Source organism: Scyliorhinus canicula, chromosome 16, assembly GCF_902713615.1.
Source record: "Scyliorhinus canicula chromosome 16, sScyCan1.1, whole genome shotgun sequence".
NCBI lineage: Eukaryota > Metazoa > Chordata > Chondrichthyes > Carcharhiniformes > Scyliorhinidae > Scyliorhinus > Scyliorhinus canicula.
The window spans coordinates 49,983,898-50,007,867 of record NC_052161.1 but is presented as its reverse complement, the minus strand read 5'-3'; the positions used below and the strand labels follow the sequence as shown (position 1 = coordinate 50,007,867).

Sequence of the window (23,970 nt, the reverse complement as noted above, 5' to 3'; positions counted from 1 at the left end):
GCGTTCATATGGGGGGGGTAAAAATGCTAGGATCTCAAAGAAGGTCCTACAAAAAACAAAATCCAGCCCTCCCGAATCTACAATTCTACCACTGGGCGGCAACAGCCGAGCGAGTAAGGGGATGGATCCAGGAGCCAGAAGTCGAGTGGGTGCGTGCGGAGGAGGCCTCCTGCATGGGGACCTCCCTCCGGGCCCTCGCCACGGCAGCACTCCCATCCCCACCGAAAAAACACTCCAGCAGCCCAGTGGTGACAGCCACCCTCCAATCCTGGAACCAACTGCGGCAGCAATTTGGCCTGAACAAAATGTCGGACAAGGCTCCCATCTGCAACAACCATAGGTTCAAACCAGCACTGACTGACGCCACCTTCAAAAGATGGAGGCAGGACAGGGGGACACTGACAGTCAGGGACCTATACACGGACGACAGGATCGCAACACTGGTCGAACTGACAGAGACATTTCGGCTAGCTGGGGGGAACGAGCTACGGTACCTGCAGCTCAAAAACTGCCTACGAAAGGAGACAAGGACGTACCCACAACCACCACGGCAGACACTACTGGAAGACCTACTGGACGCAAGTATCCTAGAGAAAGGGAACTGTAGCGACATGTATTTTTTTTTATAAATTTAGATTAGCCAATTATTTTTTCCAATTAAGGGGCAATTTAGCGTGGCCAATCCATCTACTCTGCACATTTTTGGGTTGTGGGGGCGAAACCCACGCAGACACGGGGAGAATGTGCAAACTCCACACGGACAGTGACCTAGAGCCGGGATCGAACCTGGGACCTCAGCGCCGTGAGGCGGTTGTGCTAACCACTAGGCCACCGTGCTGCCCTCTGCAGCGACATGTATGACCGACTGGTAGAAAGGGACAACACCGTACTGGACGCAACAAGAAGGAAATGGGAGGACGACCTGGGGATGGAGATAGGGTGGGGACTCTGGAGCGAAGCACTGCATAGGGTCAACTCCACCTCCACGTGCGCAAGGCTCAGCCTGACGCAACTAAAAGTGGTACATAGAGCCCACTTAACGAGAAACCGTATGAGTAGGTTCTTCCCTGAGGTGGAGGACAGATGTGAACGGTGCCAAAGAGGCCCGGCCAACCACGCCCACATGTTCTGGTCTTGCCCCAGACTTGTGGAGCACTGGACAGCCTTCTTCGAGGCTATGTCCAAAGTGGTGGGGGTGAGGGTGGAGCCATGCCCGATAGTGGCGGTCTTCGGGGTTTCAGACCAGCCAGATCTATTCCTGGGGAGGAGGGCGGACGCCCTTGCCTTTGCCTCCCTGATCGCCCGCCGTAGAATCCTGTTTGGCTGGCGGTCAGCAGCAGCGCCCAGAGCTGCAGACTGGCTGGCCGACCTCTCGGAATCTCTCCAAATGGAGAAAATCAAATTCGCCATCCGAGGGTCGGACGACGGCTTCCACAGAACGTGGGAGCCATTCATGCAACTGTTCCGGGACCTGTTTGTGGCCAACGAACAAGAGGAAGAATAGTCGGGTGGCCAAGAATCAGGGGGAAACGGACGGGAATCGGGGGAAGGTAGCCGGGGGGGGGGGGGGGGGGGGAGGGCTACGGGTTCGTTATGGGGGTTTGATGGCTAGCTAAGGCCCAAAACCAAACTAAATAAATGCCAATAAACATGTGCCTCGGCCATATTGGGGAATGTAAAATATGTATGCCGGCTAAAGGGGGGAGGCCACAGTTATTATTACGAAGATGCTTACCTGTAAATATATATGTTAATTTTTGCGTGTTTTTTTTTCTCTCTCTCTAACAATTTGTAATTTGTTCAATATAAAACATGAAAACTGAATAAAAAACATTTATAAAAAAAAAGAAAAGGTTACCGTTGCTCTCTCAAGCGGTTCCTCTTTTTACATCATCTGGACACCTCATTCGTCTTCTGCGAACAGCGTCGCAAAGAGGTTGCCGTGTCGGGAGTCAGATGTAATGTCATCCTCTTCTCGCGGATCCCAAAATTGGTGTTTTAATGTAGGTGATCTCCAAGGGATCACTGGAGTTGGGGTCGTAGTCGCAGTGTGTGTGGGTTGTGGTTTCGGGGCAGTAGAGAGGAGTGCTGTGGCTGGGGTCAGAGTCACAGTCGTTGTCGCTGCTGTAGCTGCTTGTGGGCGTGTTGGGGCGGAGTCTAAAGTCAATGGGCGGAGTCGAGGTCGAGTCCGTGGAGGTGCTGGTCTGTGAGGGGGAGGGCGGAAAAACGTCTCTTGGGGGCGTGGCGTGGAGGTCTGCTGCGTCAAGCATAACGTGATGAGTGTGGTTGGACTGTGATCCATATGCCTTTAACTGGTTGATATGGAACCAGGCAGTCTTCCTGTTGGTGTACTTTATTTTGTAAACGGAAGGGCTAACTTTATCTGCAATGGAATAGGGGCCAGAATATTTGGGTGAAAGGAAGGTACTTGGGTTGTAGACAGAGAGCATGACCTGCTGCCCTACTGCAAACTCAGTGGCGTGTACCGTTTTGTCGAAACAGGCCTTGCTCTGTTTCTTTCTTGTCCCTAACTTTACCGCAGCTGCGAGCTGAGACGATTTAATGCTCTCTGTCATTTGTTTGACTGCCTTCTCGTGTGTGAGGGCCACCACTTCTGGGCTGGTCAAATCTATTCCCAATAAATACTCAGTGCCTTTCGTGGTGCGTCCGGTCATGAGCGTGTGTGGTGTGTAACCTGTAGAAGTCGAAACAGTATTCTTTAAAAACATCAACGCGAATGGGAGGACCGAATCCCAAGTCGTGTTATTTTCCTGGACCATTTTACAGAGGGTGGATTTTAGAGTCCGATTCATGCGCTCCACGATACCACTCGACTGGGGGTGGTATGCAATGTGGAATTTTTGGGTTATGCCAAAATTCGTGAGGACGTTCTTCATGACACGTCCCGTAAAATGAGAGCCTTGGTCTGATTCTATGCTGCGGGGGAGTCCCAATCTCGTAAAGATGTGGTGTGTCAAAACCTTTGCAGTGGTTTTTGCTGTATTGGTCTGTGATGGGAAGGCTTCAACCCATTTTGCGAAGGTGTCTATCGCAACCAACACATATTTATAACCATTCCTGCTAGGGGGCAATGGTCCAATAAAATCGATTTGGAGATTCGTCCAGGGGCCGTTAACGGGCCGGGTGTGGCTAAGCTGTGCTTTCCTTGCGTATCTGTCCGGATTATTCTGGGCACAGAAAAGGCAATTCTCAATGTAGTGGGTGACATCCTCTTTTAAACTCGGGCACCAACAGAGCTGTCTGAGGTGGGCAGTAGTGGGGTCTATTCCCTGGTGTCCATGACCATCATGGAATAAACAAATTAGCTGATTCCTGTCCTGTTCAGGAACCACATACAAAGTGCCTTTTAAAACAACACCCTCATGGGTGGTCAGTGATCTTTTAAATCTTTCGAACGGGGCTGGGTACTTTCCTTTAACAATCTCCCTGAGGTTGCTATCCTGTTTTTGGGCTGCGACTAAATCCTCAAGATTAGTCAGTGATATGTGTACTGCACTAACTGGTGTGCTTTCTGGGGCGCATGCGGGGGGTTCATAAAGTAACCACGTCTGGAACCTGCTTTCGCCAATGCGTCTGCTTTCACGTTCCCGGGTGGGGAAGAACGGTGGTGACTTCTAACTTTTATTATCCCGAACGTCCCGTCCTTTGCCTTCTCTAAAATATGTCGGAGTAATGGGGCTGGTGGGAGGGGCTTACCGTCTGCGGAAACAAAACTGTGGTGATCACAAGTTAACCAGATGCAACACAACTGAGCGACCACTAGAGGGAGCACGGGAGAGCCATATAAATAGATCAGGACAGGAAGTGAGGACACACTCTTCACAGCAGGCGGGCTGGTAAGCAGGACACACAGCAAGCAAAGCTGGTAGTTAGCACTGGAAGGTAGTTCTAGGTCGAGCTCTGGAAACTGAACGAACTCACAATAAAGCATCTTCTCCACACTTGAGACTACGAGCTTTATTAAGATACGAGGAACAACACATGGTACCCAGGAGTGATTTCAGACGCTTATGACAGGACAACTCAGCTGCAGATACAGAAAGCACAAAATGGCATGGAAATCTCATACTGGACATTTGACTGGGGAAGACATCGCTAATTCGAGGATGTGGCATGGATACCCACCTCAGCTGGACACGACTGGTAATGTAAGAAATGTCTGGAAAAGGTTTAAACAAATGTTCGATTTTTATCTCATAGCTAATGATGTTGCAGAAGCCTCAGACAAAATTAAAATAGCAATTCTCATCGAAGGGCCTGTCAATAGGAAAGTGTATAATGGATTTAAATACTCAAAAGGTGAAGACAGGAACAGCTTACAAACGTTACTAAACAAATTTGAAGAGTACTGTGAGAAATTTGAACAGCAAGGCATGCTCACAGTCCAACCTGCACAGAGACTGAGTGATGCAAAACTTAAAAAATCACAAAAAGATCAGGAAATCGCGAATGCACAGTACAGATCAAAAAGAAGAAATAACAGGAATTTTTCACAAAGCCAAAACGCTGAAATCCAGTCCAGATCGGAAAGAAAAGGTAACTTACAACTTTTAGAAAGAAAAAACGCTGAAATCCGCGATAAAATGGCGTCGGAGCACATTTTGCAGTCTATGGTAAACAAAGAACTACAAATCGCGTCTGCGCATGCGCCGGAACCGGAAGTCGCGCATGCGCCGGAACCGGAAGTCGCGCATGCGCCGGAACCGGAAGTCGCGCATGCACAGTTTACAAAAGATCGCGGCGCCGATCGTTATGCGCATGCGCAAGTCGCGCATGCGCAGTCAAAAAAAGTCTTCGTCGCGGACCGTCATGCGCATGCGCAAGCCGCGCATGCGCAATGGACACCGAACCGCACAAGGAAAGAAAGCCGATTTGCGCATGTGCAAGTCGTTCCTACGCGTGACGTCATGACGTCTGAGAATCCTGACCACGCCCACTTAAAAGGGAAATGCCCGAAAATTGAAACCAAGACACTTAAAGTGGTAAAACCAAATTTTCTTGCCTCAGAACACAGAAAAACGCCTGAACTTAAACCAACAGTGAAAAACAACTTGCACAAAACCTTGGAAAAAGCTGCCTTCACCACACACAGTGAAGCGAACAAAAAGAATTCCGAAACAACAAAAGATGATTTGTTTTTCGACGATTACCTCTCAGACCTGACTGGGTCAGTCGGATATGCTTATCACAGCATCAGCGACACGGTCGCAAAGTACAACACGAACCAACTCGTGGTAGATGAATCCAACCAAAATGCTTTGGTTTTCGAAGAATACTACTCAGACATAGCTGAGTCAGTCGGATATGCTTATCACAGCATCAGCGACACGGTCGCAAAGCACAACACGAACCAACTTGTGGTAGATGAATCCAACCAAGATGATTTGGTTTTCAAAGAATACTACTCAGACATGGCTGAGTCAGTCGGATATGCTTATCACAGCATCAGCGACACGGTCGCAAAGTTCAACACGAATCAACTCGTGGTAGAAGAAGCCAACGAAGATGAAATGGGTTTCAAAGAATACTACTCAGACATGGAGGAGTTATTTGGACATGCTGATCACAGCATCAGCGACACCGTTGCAAAGCTCAACACGACTCTACTCATGGTGGATGAATCCAACACCATGGTGCCATGGCAGCTCGTCGATACATTGGATGACAGCAATACCCAAGACGAAGACGACGCCACACAGAGAGCACAGGAAGACTCCACGGAGCGAGCGATGACAGGCTCCACAGTGCGAGTGATGAAAGACGCCAATAGGGATGCCAGCAAACACTCCCGGGCGGACACCAAGCATGAACAAGACCATGAAGGTAAACCCGCTGTACCTGAGCAACCGCAAGCAGACTATGAAAGTCTACCAAGCTCACAGGAACAAGAAGAAAGAGCGGACTATGAAAGTCCAACACGCTCACAGGAACAAGAAGAAAAAGCAGACTATGAAAGTCCAACACGCTCACAGGAACAAGAAGAAAGAGCGGACTATGAAAGTCCAACACGCTCACAGGAACAAGAAGAAGACAATGCACCTCTGCCCACTGCATGCGAAGACAGTGACAAGGTGATCACACTCAACGTACAGGATCACAGTGAGACTGACAGTTCTCAGCTTGTCTGTACCGAAGCACAGAGCGAAAACAGTGACAAGGTGCTCGCACTTGACGTACAGGATCACAGTGAGACTGACAGTTCTCAGCTTGTCTGTACAGAAGCACAGAGTCGGGCCACCCAACAGTCCAGAGAGACAACGCCAAAAGAAAACATGCAGATTTTGACTCCAGAAGAGGAGCACCTGGAGTCCACAGAGACAATGCCGAAAGAAACCATGCAGATTCTGACTCCAGAAGAGGAGCACCTGGAGTCCAGAGACATCAAACAAAAAGAAACCGTGCAGATTTTGACTCCAGAAGAGGAGCACCTGGAGTCCAGTGAGATAACATCAACTGAAATCATGCAGATTTGGACTCCAGAAGAGGAGCGCCGAGAGTCCACAGACACCGCGTCAAATGTAATCAAGAAGACTTTGACTCCGGAAGACGAGCACCAAGAAAGCAAAGATGCGGAATCCAATTCTCCACAACTGATTGATGTCACCTGCACCGATGCAACATCAGATCATTCGCACCACTCGCGAGACGGAATGCTCAATGACTCAAATTATCCACTCGGGACAGTCATAGAGTATAACAAGAAAAACAAAAGTCAAAAGAAACACAGCAAGAACAAAAACAACAGAGCAAACACGAGCGGGAGAGCTATAAATACACTGGGACAGGATGTACAATTTTCTTTAACGATGTTCAGAAAATATGTTAAGAGAAAAAGGGGGATGTGGTGATCACAAGTTAACCAGATGCAACACAACTGAGCGACCACTAGAGGGAGCACGGGAGAGCCATATAAATAGATCAGGACAGGAAGTGAGGACACACTCTTCACAGCAGGCGGGCTGGTAAGCAGGACACACAGCAAGCAAAGCTGGTAGTTAGCACTGGAAGGTAGTTCTAGGTCGAGCTCTGGAAACTGAACGAACTCACAATAAAGCATCTTCTCCACACTTGAGACTACGAGCTTTATTAAGATACGAGGAACAACACAAAAACCTCTTGTCCTCCACAGGGTAGGAACTCAGTTAAACTGTTGCAGACATATAGACTATCCGAATATATATCTGCCAGGCTGGGCAACGAATCTGGGTGGTCCACTATATATGCGATTGCAGCTAGTTCTGCTGCCTGCGCGCCTTAGTGACCTGGAAGTTGAAATGCAATCTCTTCAAGGGTGCGGCCCTGCGCGTCCACCACGTATATACTGCATCCAGTAATACGTTTGCCATCTAAAACGGTGGATGAACCATCCACATAAATCCTCAAAGGTGCATACGTGTCTGTGTGCTGGGGGCACTGGGGTGAACTTCCTATCTTCCTGGGGGGTGTCTTCGCAATAAAGGGTCCTGTATTGTGAAGTGGGGATATGATCTCACATTCATGGGGTGTTCCTGGGTACTGGAGATTATCTGCTAAAAAAGTGTGTCTTTGCCCGCTTCACAGTGATGTCCCGTCCCTGCTATAGAAGGGTCCACCTAGCTGCTCTGATTTGACTAACTGAACCGTCCTTCAGTCGTCCGTCTAATAGAAGCTGTGTGGGGGTACGTTCGGTCAGAATCGTGATGGGGTTCAGTCCGGTTAGGTACGAAAAGTACTGCACTGCCTTGAATACTGCGCGTAGGTGCCTCTCGCAGGCTGAAAATCCTTGCTCTACTGGACCTAAGATTCTGGAGGCATAAGCCACTGTTCTTAGCTGCTCGTGCCGTTCCTGAAGGAGCACGGCCGAGAGGGTCAGATCTGTACTTGCTACCTCAATTGCATAGGGGGAAAGTGGGTCTGGAACTTGGAGTGCGGGGGCTGCGATAAGGGCTCTTTCTAAATCGTCCACAGCATCCGTATGCTGCGGAAGCCATTCGCATGAGGCTCCTTTATTTAGGAGGTCTGAAAGGGGGGCTGCCTTTGTCACGAAACCGTCAATGCAGTTCCGACAGTACCCAACCAGTCCTAAAAACGACCGGAGGGCTGAAACATTTTGGGGAAGGGGCAATTTGACGATCGAGTCAATTCCTTTGTACTCGATCTCGCGTTTGCCGTGCGTGATTATCGTACCCAAATACATCACTTTACTCTCCAATATTTGGGCCTTTCTGGAGTTCACTTTACATCCAATTGTTTGTAGTAGTTCCAGGAGTTCAGCCAGAAGTGTGATGTGCTCTGCCTTGGTATCTGTCTGCAGTAGGAGATCGTCCACATACTGGACCAGACATTTGGGTCGGGAAAATTTTGATAATCCATTTGCCAGCTGTCGGTGGAAAATGGAGGGGGAATTGTGGAATCCTTGTGGAAGGCATGTCTACGTGTACTGCTGACTTTTAAAAGTGAATGCGAATTTGTACTGGCACGCCTTCGCCAATGGGATGGACCAGAAGCCGTTGCTAATGTCCAAAACCGTAAAGAATCGTGAATTGAATCCCTGCTTGAGCATGGTCTCAGGACTTGTTGCTACCGTGGGGGCTACTGCGGAGGTGACTTTATTGAGTTCCCGATAATCGATGGTCAGTCGCCATGATCCATCGGACTTCCTCACTGGCCAAATCGGGGCATTATTAGTTGAGGCTATTGATCGGAGTACGCCCTGCTCGAAGAAGCTGTCTATAACTTTTGAGATTTCTCCCTATGCCTCTTAGGGAAATCTATATTGCCGTTGGGGTCTAGGGTCAGGTCCTGTAATTTGAACCAATCCAAACATTCTGCCGCAGTCGTGCCTGTGACTGGCAAATGCTGATCTGTTTTTTTTCAAAACTGCCCTAACCTGTTTGTCCGTGCTGAGCGTGGTCGGATCAAAACAATACTCTCCGACTGCACTAATCCTGTTTTCGTACTTACCTACTGTGAGCGTTGCGGGGGCTCTTTCTGACCTTGCCATTCGCCAGACACACTGATTGACTGGGTCGAACGACAGGCTGTGTACATTCATAAAATATATTCCTAGTATGTGTTCTGCTGTGTGGGGCAGATCAACTAAAACAATGGGGTGTCTAGTGGTGATATTCCCTAGCTGAATGGGTACAGGGGCTGTAATGTGTCCCTGCTGTGAGTGGCCTGTAAAGCCGCTGAGTGTGATTGTGGCTGTAGTGGGCCACGTGTCCTTTTGATACATATTGGAGGAATTTATGGTCGTGCGGGACCCTCCTGTGTCCAAGAGTAATTCTATGGGCTGTCCCCGTATCTTTGCTGTGACTACCGGTCGTCCGGACCTGTCCCAAAGGGTGTCACAGACCCAAGTGGGGGAGCCCGAACACCGTCAGTCCGTTCCATCCACATTTGTCTGTCCTGAATGAGTCCCAATACTATGAATTGACGTTGTTTTATTTCAGTTCAGAGTACTTGTCTATTGGCCTCTCTGTGATTTCTGTGGGGCATTGTACTCTCTTGCAAAATGTCCTAACTGACCACAGTTGAAACATTCCTGTGGCTTCTGCGGGGGGTTGTTCTTTCCTTCATTTACCATGGGGGGGTTTTGGTGCGCTCTGACTGCTTGAATATCAGCTACTGCCTGCTGATCTTCGGGTTTCCTAGCTGTGGGCTTACTATGTACAGATTGCTCCCAAGCGCGGGACAACCTTTTTAGTACCCATTTCTCATTATGTGCTTCTTCCGATGGGTCATAATTCGCACACGCTTTCTGTCCTGCCTCTGTGGCATGGGAGATAAGGGTGCGGGTCCATTTAGCCATGTTGTCTGGGATTAGATGGACGCGATCTAAGTTCCCAAATACTGCCGTGAAATGTATCCACAGCCTTCCTGCAAATGCTGTGGGGTGCTCGGTTTTCTTTTGCCTACATTTGTTTAGGCCTTCTACGGGGTCACCTCTGTTATATCCTATTGCATCAAGGATCGATGTGTGCATTTCTTCTAGGGTGCCTCCTCCAACGTTCTGTGGGTCTGGAAGGGCTGCTCCCACTGAGGGGTCTAGACTTAAAACAGTGAGCATCACCTGCTCACGCTCATCCAGGCCGTACATGGTCACCTGTTGCTTTACTCTCGCGAAGAATTGGTGGGGGTCTGAGGAGGGGAGGAACGGTGTGATTTTGGCACACGCATCCTGTAATTGGTTCACGGTTAAGGGGGTGGTATAAGTTGAATCTGGTGCGCCGTCTGCGGATGCTTTGCGTTGGGTGGTGACTGGATTCATGGGTGCGGGTGCCATCTGCTCTGTGGGGGGGTTGAGGTGCTTTCCTCTTCTGCGGTTTCTCTTGCGCACATGTTCCCTGAACATATCTCTGTGCTGTTTCGTTTAATTCCTGCCAATCGGGGCCTTCTTCCTCATCTAATTGTGTCCCAAAGGTGCTTTGGAACCCATTCTGTACAGAAAGCAGAGATTGCAGTTCCGCAATCTGCTTCCGGCATTTCGCGTGGTCTAAGGAGCTTTGTCTCTGCTCCGTGGTGGCAGCATGGAGTGCTCTTAAAGCTGCCTTCAGGTCGCTGCATTGCTTCTGCAATGCCTCTACCTGCTTCTCAGATTCTTCTCTTATCAAGACTGTGCGCTGCATGTCCTGATAGGCCTTTTCATACTGTGTTTGGGAGCTGCTTAAGTGCGCCAGACAAGACTGGTGTGCCCTCTTGGCATCATCCACCTCTACATCTTTTGCTGCAAGCCTCCGTCTCAATTCGATATTCTCTCTCTCTACATCGCTGACGTCACCCTTACTCATCCTATTTCTTTCCTCTAACTCTGCGCGGAACGTCCAAACGACCTCCTCTGTGCCTCGCAATTGTGCCAAACAGGACACGATTGCCATCGGCTTACGAGCTTTACCTAAACTCTTTCTGTGAATCTCGCTCAGGTTCTCCCACCAAGTATGTCCTATACTCCCGGGACCTGTTTCCTCATTCAAACAGAATTCGCTCCAAAGGGGCCATCCTTTCCCTTTGAGGTATTTTCTGATCTCGAGTTCCCAAATGGGACACTGTCCTACTCTGCTGCTGGTCGCTGCGACCATGAATTCCTGGGGGTGCATGAGGCGTTCCATTGCCTGCATGGCCATCTCTCCTATCTTAATGCTCTTTCTTAAATTTAGAACGAGGGGTACAAAGGCGGTGCTATAAATACGGGTACTGCTTTCGCTAATTTCCGAAGTATAAAGTCCCGACAGTTTTCCGCAACAAAACCTGATTCAAATTGCTGGGTTCTCTCGGAGTGGGGGTGCCACATCTAGTCGAGTCGCCACTAAATGTTGCTCGTTCTGGTGAGTGTGCTTTACACTCAATTGGCTCTGTTTTATTCCTTAGCTCTAGAGTCGCCAGGTATCTTTATGATACCGCCATGAGGTTCAAGTTCAAGTTCAGATCAATGACTCAATACACCAGTTAGTAAGTTCAAAACAAGACACGTTTATTATTACACAGTTATTTACTACTCATGCATATAATACTAAGACTAAACTATTCCTACCACTATAAGCCAATACTTATGTGGAATAAGGGAACTGCCGGATCAGGGAACAATGGCCTCTTGCTCTGTCCTGGATCCGCAGGCTTCCAGTTGGTGTGGATTAAAGGGGTCAGGAGTGTCTATTCTCGTCGCGGGCGTTGTATGACACTTACTTGTCGGTGTAGCAATTGGCCAGGCCTCTCCTTCTCACGTTCAAATTCTTAGAGAGCTGCTGCAAAGGTGTTCTGCTGGGAGGGTCAGCTAAGAGAGAGAGCGAACTTGGGATCTGTCCTTTATAGGTCACAGGGGCTTTGCACCCATCGGGGCGGACCCTGTACCTGCTTGCAATCGATTGGACCTCATACCAATCGATTGGTTTGAATTCCCCAATACTAGAGCTGTTTCCCGATCGCTGGGCGGTTCTTGGGGCTGTTTATAACTTATTGTTTCAGACTCCCGTTGGCACCGGGAAGTCTGACCTTCTATAGAATGTCCCAATTGTAGCTAATCGTTGTATCCATTGTTCCTGGGTATCGCTTCATTAATATGCAAACTTGTTAGTTTCAATGCTGTCTGGTTTCTTCGCAGGCAGAATATACAGAGAGATTCTGCAGCCTTCTTGTCTTTCTGACATTGTCCAATTTTCCCTGCATGCATTTCAATTCTCCATTTTATGTCGGGAAGTGGCCAGCTTCGGTGGCTACAGGGGGCTGAGTATGCGGGGATAGTAATCTCGGACCATGCGCCCTATTGGCTGGAGATTCGACTTAGATCGGGACGGGAGCAGAGGCTGGGGTGGAGGCTCGAATCGGGGCTATTGCCAAATAGAGGGTTTTTCGAATACGTGTGGGCTGTGATTAAAGATTATGTAAAATTGAACCAAAACGGGGAGGTGTCGGTGGCCACATTTTGGGAAGCACTGAAAGCGGTGGTTCGGGGGGAGATTACCTCATTCGAGGCATAAGTGGATAGGGAAAGGAGGGAGGAATATGAACGACTAATGAACAAGATAATTAAGGTAGATAGGGAGTAATCAACGGCGCACACCACGGAGGGATTGGCGAGGAGGAAAAAATTGCAGGGGCAGTTCGATAGGTTGACGATGCGGAGGGTAGTAGGACAGAAGGGGAAGCATGGTTGCATAGTGGTTAGCACAGTTGCGTCACAGCTCCAGGGTCCCAGGTTCGATTCCGGCTGGGTCACTGTCTGTGCGGAGTCTGCACGTTCTCCCTGTGTCTGCGTGGGTTTCCTCCCGGTACTCCGGTTTCCTCCCACAGTCCAAAGATGTGCGGGTTAGGTGGATTGGCCATGATAAATTGCCCTTAGTGTCCAAAAATATTAAGTGGGCGTTCCAGGGTTACGGGGATAGTGTAGATATGTGGCCTTGAGTAGGGTGCTCTTTGTAAGGGCCGGTGCAGACCCGATGGGCCAAATGGTCTTCTTCTACACTGTAAATTCTATGATTCTATGACAGCTGCATAGGGCATGGGGGTGCAGAATGAATATGGGGACAAGTTGAGTTGAATGTTAGTGCATCAGCTACGAAGGCAGGCCTCTCCAGGGAACTATTGAAGATATGGACTGGGGCAGGGGATGTTGTATCGGAGGTGGGGAAGATAAACAAGGCATTTAGGGATTATTATAAGGAGCTGTACAGGGTGGACCCGGGGGGGTGGTTGGAGAGTGAGACATGGGACAGATTTTGATGAACTGAAGTTTCCATAGTTGGAAGAAGAGAAGAGGCATGCCCTAGAGGAGCCCTTGGGGCTGAGGGGATATTAGACAGTATAAAGGGTATCAAGTCGGGCAAGGCTCTGGAGCCCGATGATTACCAGGCGGAATTCTATAAAGAGTTTGTGACGGACTTGGTGCCACATCTCTTGGAGGCATTTAATGAGGTGTTGGAAAAGGTAGAGCCCCCGGAGATGATGACGCAGACAACAATCACATTATTACCAAAGAAGGGGAAAGACACGTTGGAATGTGGGTCATATTGACCGATACCGGTTAAACAGGGATGTGAAAGAGCTGGCTAAGTTCTTGACGGGAAGGGTGGAAAGATGTGAGCCGGTGGTCGTTGCGGAGGACCAGACCATAAAGGGCAGGCAGCTTTCTAGTAATTTAAGGAGGCTATGTGGTCATGACCCGATCGAGAGTACAGGTACTGGAGGTAGTGGTGTCCATGGACGCTGAGAAGGCATTTGCCCAGGTGGAGTAGCAGTACTGGTTTGAGGTCCTGGGAAGGTTCAGATTTGGGCTGAAGTTTATGGCATGGGTGCACCTGTTATACATGGCACTGAAGGCAAGTGCACGGACCAACGACATAGGCTCACAAAACTTCGAATTGCACAAGGGAACAAGGCAGGGGTGCCCACTGTCATTGTCGTTGTTTGCCTTAGCGATAGAGCCTCTGGCAATTGCTCTTAGGGGGTCGGCAGAGTGGCGAGGGATTCTGAGGGGACGAAGGGAGCACCAGGTGTCGCTATACACGGACGACCTATGAGGGGGTATTGGACATGTTTCATACCTGCTGGAGAGCATGGAGAGGATCATGGACCTGTTGGGGAAGTTTGGGGCGTTCTTGGGATATAAGCTAAATGTAGGGAAAAATGAACTGTTCCTGGTGAACGAGTTGGGCCGGCGAGCCATCCTAGGGAGGGTTGCCATTCAAGGTGGTCTGAGACAGGTTTAGATACCTGGGGATTCAGGTGGCGATTCAGCGTGATGCTACATAAATGGACTCTTAACAAAGCTTATGGAGGAGGTTAGGGAGGATGTGAACATGTGGCACACATTGAACCTGACTCGGGCAGGGAGGGTCCAAGTGGTGAAGATGAACATTCTGCTGATCCAGGCACTTCCGATCTTTGTACCAAAGGTCTTCTTTTGAAATCTGGATACGATTATCTCAGACTTTCTATGGGCAGGGAAGATGCCAAGGGTTAAGAGGATCCTGTTACAGAGGCAGAAGGGAGGGTTGGTGTTGCTGAACCTGCTACACTATTCCTGGGCGGCAAACGTGGAGAAGGTGAGGCGGTGGTGGAATGGAGAGGGGGCAGAATGGAGGAAGAATTCTGTAGGGGGTCCAGCTTGAGGGCTATGGTGACGGTGGCATTATCAATCATGCAAGGCAATACGCGGTGAGCCCGGTACTGCAGTCCAGAGTTAAACATCAGGGACCAGCTGAGGAAGCATTTCTAGATAGAAGGGATGTTGGTGCTGGCGCCGCTGTGCGAAAACCACGGTTTTGAGCCTGGGGCGGGGGGTGTAGATGATATGTACAGGAGATGGAGAGAAGTGGTACTGGTTAAGGTGAGGGATCTGGACCTGGAAGAGGGGTTTGCCAGTAAAGAGGAATTGAAGGGGAGGGTAGAGCTCCCGAGAGGAAGTGAGTTAAGGAACCTGCAGGTGAGGGACTTTGCGCGGAGGTTTGAAAAGAGTTCCCCAGGTTGCCAAGGTGCACCCTGCTGCTTCCGGATGTGAAAGGGAGGGCAGGATCAGAGACATATACAGGTGGCTAAGAGAGCAGGGAGGTGAGCAGGTAGTGTAGATTAAGGAGCAGTGAGAGGGGAGATAAACTCGGAGTATGGAGTGAAGCGCTATGGAGGGTAAATGCAACCTCCTCGTGCGCAAGGATGAGCCTGATACAAGTTCAAGGTGGTACATATGAGTCGGGCAAGAATGAGTGGGTTCTTCCAGGGACTGACAGACAAGTGTGAGAAGTGTGGGAAGGGACCAGCGAATCATTTTCATATGTCTGGGGCTGTGAAAAGTTGGAGAGATTCTGGGCGGAGTGTCACGGTGCTAACAAGGACAGTGGGGAAGGAGGTTGAACCGATGGAGGCGATGGAGAAACCGGAGCTGATGTAGAGGAGGGAGGCCCGGCAAACAATTTTGTTCTGAGTGGCGGTCAGCAACGCCGCCGGGGGTGGCCTGGCTGGGAGACTAACATGACTTTCTTCGGCTGGAAACGGTCAAGTACTAATTAAGGGGTTCAGCAGAGGGCTTTGAGACAAGGTGGTGGATGTTCGTAGCTCTGTTTGAGGAGCTATTCGTCGCGAGGTGGGGGGGGGGGGGGGGGCACCTACCATTAGGAAAAACGTCTGCACCAGCCCATTTCCAAAAGTGCGTGGACCAAATCTTTAGGCCTCAATGGATGTTCAATGTTGTTTGGACAACATTTTAATTATTGGCAGGACTGAATAGGAGAACCTAAAGAAGTCACAGTGGAACGTCTTGAAAGACATAGGACTGGATTCTCCGCTGTTGGAATTCTCCGTTGTGCCGGTAGTGCACCCACGCTTGGGGATTTCCCGACGATGTGGGCCTTCCCACGATAGGAAATCCTATTGACTGGCTGGCAGGATGGAGAATCTCTCTGCCGGTGGGGGTGCGCCACACCAGGAAACAAGGGATGGAGAATCCCGCCCACAACGTTTGCGTCAAGAGAGAAATTCAAATGTTTCCAATCAACAATCGGCTTTCTTGGCCATGTAATTTATAAGGACAGGCTCCACAAGGAACCTAACATGACTGCAATTTTAGGTGTGCCAAGAACCCAAGAATCTATCAGAATTGAGATCTTTTTCAAGACTCGAGTTGATATGGAAATCTGTTCCAAATCTCACTACTATATTAAAATCACTTCATACAGTGCCCAGTTGATGTACATGTGGGCCATCGCAAATAGTACATGTGACCTCCCTCATGAACTTGTGAGCAGCTGACTGGGTTATGTCACAGATGTCACCTGTGCAGCCCTGAAACGAGCCTCTGGCTTAGAAGTTCATAGAGGCCACATTAAGGACCACAGGCAACGTGTCCCAGTCCATGTTGTCATGAGAGTACCTTTTAAGAAATGGGTGTTTATAAATGGGTGTGTATATAAATATCTGTAGTGAGAGTACCTTTAAGAAATGGCTGTTTACTACTGCAGTGATGTCAGAGTAGGTGGAGCTGTGCTGTCTGTCAGCTTTTTACTTTTGTTTTTGAGCAGGCTGCAGGGTGTGTTTTAGTTTCGTTTTCAGTGTTTGAGCTGAAGCCAGACCAAGCAGGTGTACTGCTATTCTCTCTGCCATCAAAAGACTATCTCTTGATCCTTTGGTGAACTCAGAATTGTAAATGTTTTCAATAGTGACTTTAACCTGATGTGCTTCTGATAAAGGTTTTGTTTTTAAGTCGTATGGATGTTAAAAAGGAAAGCTTAAAGGATTACTTAGTGTTGTAGTCTTTGGGGGTTGTATTTGAATTGATGGTTGCTAAGATGTTCACTGTATGTTTCAAAAAGGTTAACTTGAGTTCAAAGAATAAACATTGTTTTGCTTTAAAAAATACTTTTCTATTTCTGCTGTACCACACCTGAAAAGTGGGCCGTGTGCTCCCCATACCACAATCTGTTAAACGTTGTGGGTCAGGTGAACTCCATGATCCACTTGATACATGATACAGCTGGCAGAGGTATTCATAGACATCTTTAACCTGTCCCTACTCCACTCAGAGGTCCCCTCCTGCTTCAAGAAGACCACCATCATACCGGCACCAAAGAAGAACCAAGCAACGTGCCTCAATGACTACCGCCCGGTGGCCCTGACTTCAGTTGTAATGAAGTGCTTTGAGAGGTTGATCATGAAGTGCATCACCTCCATACTCCCAGAACGCCTTGATCCACTGCAATTCGCATACCGTTGCAACCGGTCCACATCAGACGGCATTTCCCTGGCCCTACACTCATCCCTAGAGCATCTCAAAAACAAGGACTCCTACATCAGACTCCTATTTATTGACTTCAGCTCCGCCTTCAACATCATAATCCCAGCCAAGCTCATATCAAAGCTCCTAAACCTAGGACTTGGCTCTCCACTCTGCAACTTGATCCTCGATTTTCTGACCAACAGACCACAATCAGAAAGAATGAACACCAACACCACCTCCACAATAGTCCTCAATACCGGGGCCCCGCAATGCTGCGTACTTAGCCCCCTACTCTACTCCCCGTACACACACGGTTACTTGGTTCCAACTCCATCTACATGTTTGCTGACGATACGACCATAGTGGGCCGGATCTCGAATAACGACGAGTCAGAATACAGGAGGGAGATAGAGAACCTAGTGGAGTGGTGCAGCGATAACAATCTCTCCCTCAATGCCAGCAAAACTAAAGAGCTGGTCATTGACTTCAGGAAGCAAAGTACTGTCAGCATCAATGGGGCCGAGGTGGAGATGGTTAGCAGTTTCAAATTCCTAGGGGTGCACATCTCCAAAAATCTGTCCTGGTCCACCCACATCGATGCTACCACCAAGAAAGCACAACAGCGCCTATACTTCCTCAGGAAACTAAGGAAATTCAGCATGTCCACATTAACCCTTCCCAACTTTTACAGATGCACCATAGAAAGCATCCTATCGGGCTGCATCACAGCCGAGCAACTGCTCGGCCCAGGACCGCCTCCCATCCATTGACTCCATCTACACCTCCCGCTGTCTGGGGAAAGCGGGCAGCATAATCAAAGATCCCTCCCACCCGGCTTACTCACTCTTCCAACTTCTTCCATCGGGCAGGAGATACAGAAGTCTGAGAACACGCACGTACAGACTCAAAAACAGCTTCTTCCCCACTGTCACCAGACTCCTAAATGACCCTCTTGTGGACTGACCTCATTAACACTACACCCTGTATGCTTCATCCGCTGCCAGTGCTTATGTAGTTACATTGCACATCTTGTGTTGCCCTATTATGTATTTTCTTTTATCCCTGTTTCTTCCCATGTACTTAATGATCTGTTGAGCTGCTCGCAGAAAAATACTTTTCACTGTACCTCGGTACACGTAACAATAAACAAATATAAAACTATCCAACTTTGGTGTTCTGTAAACCCTGGTGCCAACTCTTGCACCATCATTTAACGGGACAGACTGGGTCTTCTCCAGCACTGGAGCTCTTTCATCAGGAGGTAGGAAATATGATGTCGTAATACCCTCGGCTGCTTGTGTCCCCTCCAAGGCTCTGCCATTTGTGACCCTGCTCCTCGAGGTGCAGTGGGCCCAGCCTCCCGACCTCTCTACAGAGCACTGGTCCTGGCCACATCGATGTTGCTGCTGCTGGTGGAACGCAATCAATTGAATTACCAACTCAAAGTGAGCGATCAGGATTCCTGTCAATGCCCTGACCATCAGCCCTCTGAGGATCTGGGACATCCACCCATGAACTTCCCCTCATGTAAATGCCTTTCTACTAAGCCTCACACCCTCCTCTGTAACACAATAGCCACTTCCCCACAGTTGTCCCTCTCAACTCCACCTGAATGAATTGAGAGTCTCGGTGATCCCTCAATGATAATTATCTTTATTGTCACAAGTAGGCTTGCATTAACATTGCAATGAAGTTACTGAGAAGAGCCCCTGGTCGCCACATTCCAGCGCCTGTTTGGGTACATAGATTGGAGAGTTGGGCAGAGGAATGGCAGATGGCGTTCAATCCAGGCAAATGCGAGGTGATGCATTTTGGAAGATCTAATTCAAGAGCGGACTATATGGTCAATGGAAGAGTCCTGGGGAAAATTGATGTACAGAGAGATCTGGGAGTTCAGGTCCATTGTACCCTGAAGGTGGCAACGCAGGTTGATAGAGTGGTCAAGAAGGCATACAGCATGCTTGCCTTCATCGGATGGGGTATTGAGTACAAGAGTCGGCAGGTCATGTTACAGTTGTATAGGACTTTGGTTAGGCCGCATTTGGAATACTGCATGCAGTTCTGGTCGCCACATTACCAGAAGGATGTGGATGCTTTAGAGAGGGTGCAGAGGAGGTTGACCAGGATGTTGTCTGGTATGGAGGGTGCTAGCTATGAAGAAAGGTTGAGTAGATTAGGATTGTTTTCGTTGGAAAGACGGAGGTTGAGGGGGGACCTGATTGAGGTCTACAAAATTATGAGAGGTATGGACAAGGTGGATAGCAAGAGTCAATTATCAGGGAACATGATTTCAAGATGAGAGGGGGAAAGTTTAAGGGAGATGTGCGTGGAAAGTTTTTTTACGCAGAGGGTGGTGGGTGCCTGGAACGTTTTGCCAGCGGAGGTGGTAGAGACAGGAACGATAGCATTGTTTAAGATGCATCTGGACAGATATATGAACGGGCGGGGAAAATAGGCGACAGGTTTAGATAAAGGATCTGGATCGGCGCAGGCTGGGAGGGCCGAAGGGCCTGTTCTTGTGCTGTAATTTTCTTTTGTTCTTTGTTCACTCTGTTATGTTGCTGTGAGTATGGCCTTGGAGTGCAAAACATTGGTCACCAATCAGTGACACACTCAGGAATTGCAATGCAGACTTAATTGGCACAATTGACTCATCAAGGAAGGGTCTGGGAGTTGATCAGGTGACAGGTCTGGCATACCTGGGGCTGGATTCACTGCCCCGCTGCATCATATTTCTGTTTCATCCAGCCGGCGGGATTCTCCATTTCACCGGCTGGTCAATGGGGTTTCCCATTGTGGGGCAGCCCCACACCGTCGGGAAACCCCAGGCTGCCGGCAAAACCGAGCGACGGAGAATCCAGCACCTGATGTACTGAAGACTGAAATTAGTGTGTCAAACTCATCCTACGCAGGTTTGAAAGGCTGAATGGCCTGATCCTAGTTTATATGTTTTTAAACAATTTTTGGAAATGTTAGTCATTAAATATTTCACCAAATAATTTCCCAATATCTTTCTTTATTAATTGTGCTGCACGTTTATAGAAAAGCCAGAAACTAAATTGTGAATGTTGATTTGATTTGATTTATTGTCACATGTACCAAAGTACAGTGAAAAGTATTTGTCTGCAGCCGAGGGAATGTACACAGTAGACAAATAGAATAATCAACAGAGTACGTTGACAAATGGTACATCGATAAACAGTGATTGGTTACAGTGCAGAACAAGGGGCCAATCAAAGCAAATATGTTGATAACATTTATGATTCATTACTTCAATATGTACATAAAAAATATTGTTGGGTTTATAGGCTGAGAATTTGGGCCAATCTAGTTAAAGCTGCACGGAAGCAAGAAGTTTGGGATGTCTGCCGTACTACTTGTAAATTTTGCCTATTGTATGATGATGGGCGATGGAAAGCAGAAAGCTCTGATAATGGTAAGACTGGAAGAATAATTTTTTTTCTCCAAAAAATTTAAGCCTTTGTACGTGAGCTAGAATATGTCTTTTGTTTGCATTTTTCGTTTATTTCAGGCCACAATATAAAAATAACGACAAGTGTCTCAGAGGGAAACGTTTCCAGCAAAACATCATTTACAATGGTTTCTCCTCAGAAAGTGTGCTATTCTCCAGTCGATTTACTCAGAACTCTTGCTGACATATGCTTCATTAATGCAGAGGTAGGTAGGACATTCAGTGATTCAATAAGGAATTGGATTGAATTGCCAACTTGAATTTCTAAGCAGTCTTTTATTGTTTTCTGTGCATTTATAAAAGTACAACAGTGTGTCATGAAGCTTTGTCATAATCTCTTCAGATGAATAGCAGAACACTTTGACAGCAATGGAACTAAATATCAGCTACTGTGTATAATGGGTGGCTCATTTGATGCCACTGATTTTATGCCACTGCGCAAATCAGTTATGTACCTCCTGAACTCCAAGGGTTAAATTATCAAGTGTGTCGACACAAACTAGGTATGCAATCCCGAGAATTTAGAAGGCAAAAGAGTGATTTGATCAAAATTTCCAAGCTATTAAGGGAAACAGACAAAGTCAATAGAGAGAAACTATTTCCACTTGTTGGTGAGCCTGGACTAATTGGCATAATCTAAAAATTCAAGAACAAAATTAGAAAACCCGTCTACACAAAAATGTTGATAGAAATTTAGAATCCTCTTCTAAAAATGGCAATTGATACTAGATCAGTTGTTGATTTTAAATCTGAGGCGGATAAATATTTATGAACCAAGGTATTAAAGGATGATGGGTGAAGGCAGGAGTATATGGGTTAGGTTGCAGATCAGCCGTGATCTCACTGAACGACGAAACAGGCTGCAAAGTTCCTTTGTTCCTATGGATAGGTAGTAGCTGGAAGTCAAGAAAAATGTTCAATATCAGCAAAATTTCCCCCAACATTGAATAATAAAATTCCATCCAGTCTATTCCATCTGTTAAAGATTAAGGAATATTGGTTTGGAATAGAAATAAGGTGTAACATTTTCCACCCCCTCCTCTGCCGCATGTTTCCATGGCAGTGGAAGTGGACCACCATTGGCTGGCGGTGTGATCTTTCCATTCTGCTGATGTCAATGGCCTTTTCGGCACTCCATCGTGAGATTAGGTCTGGAAGATCCCACTGACGGGAAGGGCTGGAAAACTTTGGCCAAGTTTACTCGTCCTGCGGTACTATCTGTTCAATTATTCAACACTGACAGCATTCTGTTGACGTTTAGGACTTCAATACATGTGTAATGAAGTATAGATATATTATGGGCAGCACGGTAGCATGGTGGTTAGCATAAATGCTTCACAGCTCCAGGGTCCCAGGTTCGGTTCCCGGCTGGGTCGCTGTCTGTGCGGAGTCTGCACGTCCTCCCCGTGTGTGCGTGGGTTTCCTCCGGGTGCTCCGGTTTCCTCCCACAGTCCAAAGATGTGCCGGTTAGGTGGATTGGCCATGCTAAATTGCCCGTAGTGTCCTAAAAAGTAAGGCTAGGGGGGCGGGGGAGGTTGTTGGGTTACGGGTATAGGGTGGATACGTGGGTTGAGTAGGGTGATCATTGCTCGGCACAACATTGAGGGCCGAAGGGCCTGTTCTGTGCTGTACTGTTCTATGTTCTATGTTCTATGGTATTTGAGTAGTAATTACAAGGCATTGATAAATGAAATTAAATGAAATGAAAATTGCTTATTGTCACAAGTAGGCTTCAAATGAAGTTACTGTGAAAAGCCCCTAGTCGACACATTCCTGCGCCTGTTCGGGGAGGCTGATACGGGAATCGAACCGTGCTGCTGGCCTGCCTTGGTCTACTTTCAAAGCCAGCGATTTAGCCCTGTGCTAAACAACCCCACACTGTTGAGAATTGTATACAACACTTTGACCCTGGATTGGAAGCTGAGACTTTGTTCCATACCTCTTTCATGCCCTAGTGCATGCTTTGCACTGAGGGAGGCTTAAGTCTGAGGAAACACAAGCAGAAACATTAATCCACGTTTCCTTTTCTCCATCCTCCCCAACTGTTTCCTAATTGCAGGGTCGACGTGTTCATGTCTAGGTTCAGACACTTTTGTAACCTCCCGACTCTATTCTTAGCCTTGCTTTGTTCCCTTGAATAACCTTTCTAGTTGTAAAGAAATTCTAACTTAAACCTCACTTTCTTTCATTATTCCAATGAAATAAACTGCACTCAGGCATACGAATTTTCCTACGGCAAAACTTGCAAAGATTTAAGACTGAGAAAGAATAAGAGGGGATTATATTTTATTTTATTTTATTTCAATAAATAACAATAGTTTTTGAATATGCATGACTGCTGTGAGTGAGAAATCGGAGACAACGGTTGATGTTTCTAACCAGTCTTCCCTCTCTTATTACCACCATCAGTCACCCTTCACCTGCAACCAGCTGATTTCAAAGCCAAAAGCAGTTTGTTTTGTAGAACAATAACTTCAGCCAAGGGTTTAGTAATTTAACTTTTCAAGCCCAGACTCTCTGAAGTTTTAGGAGATTAGAATACACAAACTTCATGCATCTTTTGATTGGTTGGAAAGTGTTTTATATGCATTTTGTCTTCAAGATAAAGTTATTCTGCAGGGATAATAAGAAATCACGCTCACTTGTCCAATGGTAGAAGAGCCAAACAAACAGTCCAGAATTTTTGCACATTGAATGATTAATCAGTGAGAAAAATCAAATCTACTTTATCTATTTTTCATGAATAAATAAATATTTATAATGACTTATAGGAGATACACTGGAAAGGTATTTCCATATAAAAGCAGATAATTTTAAAGTAGTATTTCAGTAATTGTTAGGAGTAGGGAACATGTTTTGAATGTGGAGTTCAGCGGAATTTCAACCTCTCGTGCCTATGATCTTGAAAGCATTCAAAATTCTCCCAGGGCCAGATTCATTCTCGGGCTGGAGAGGCTCAGGCCAGGGTCTTTCCTGGGATGGGGATTGTTTGGCTGGTCTTCCCAGCTATTGACTTGAAAATCATTCAACTGTCTTTCAGTTCAAAGTCTTCCCTCTCATGTGTTGGAGTCTCCCAGCATGTCAGTGGTCTCTGAGAAGAAAGTGAAGTGTTCTCTCTGCCGTCTTAAAACCTTTAAACTCTGTACCAGCAGAGGGCACCATGGTAGCACAAGTGGATAGCACTGTGGCTTCACAGTGCCGGGTCCCAGGTTCGATTCCCCGCTGGGTCACTGTGCGGAGTTTGCACGTTCATCCCGTGTCTGCGTGGGTTTCCTCTGGGTGCTCCGGTTTCCTC

General features: G+C 47.6%; 1 protein-coding gene across 4 annotated transcripts in view; it reads left to right on the top strand.

Moving 5' to 3' along the window:
- Window positions 1-23,970, top strand: part of LOC119950709 (cilia- and flagella-associated protein 46) — a 365,535-nt gene that overhangs the window by 104,582 nt on the left and 236,983 nt on the right. For all 4 annotated transcript variants that reach the window (XM_038773375.1, XM_038773376.1, XM_038773374.1 and 1 more), the window contains 2 exons: window positions 20,512-20,639; window positions 20,736-20,881. In XM_038773375.1, coding sequence (XP_038629303.1) covers window positions 20,512-20,639; window positions 20,736-20,881 — 274 coding nt within the window. The remainder of the gene's footprint in view (window positions 1-20,511; window positions 20,640-20,735; window positions 20,882-23,970) is intronic.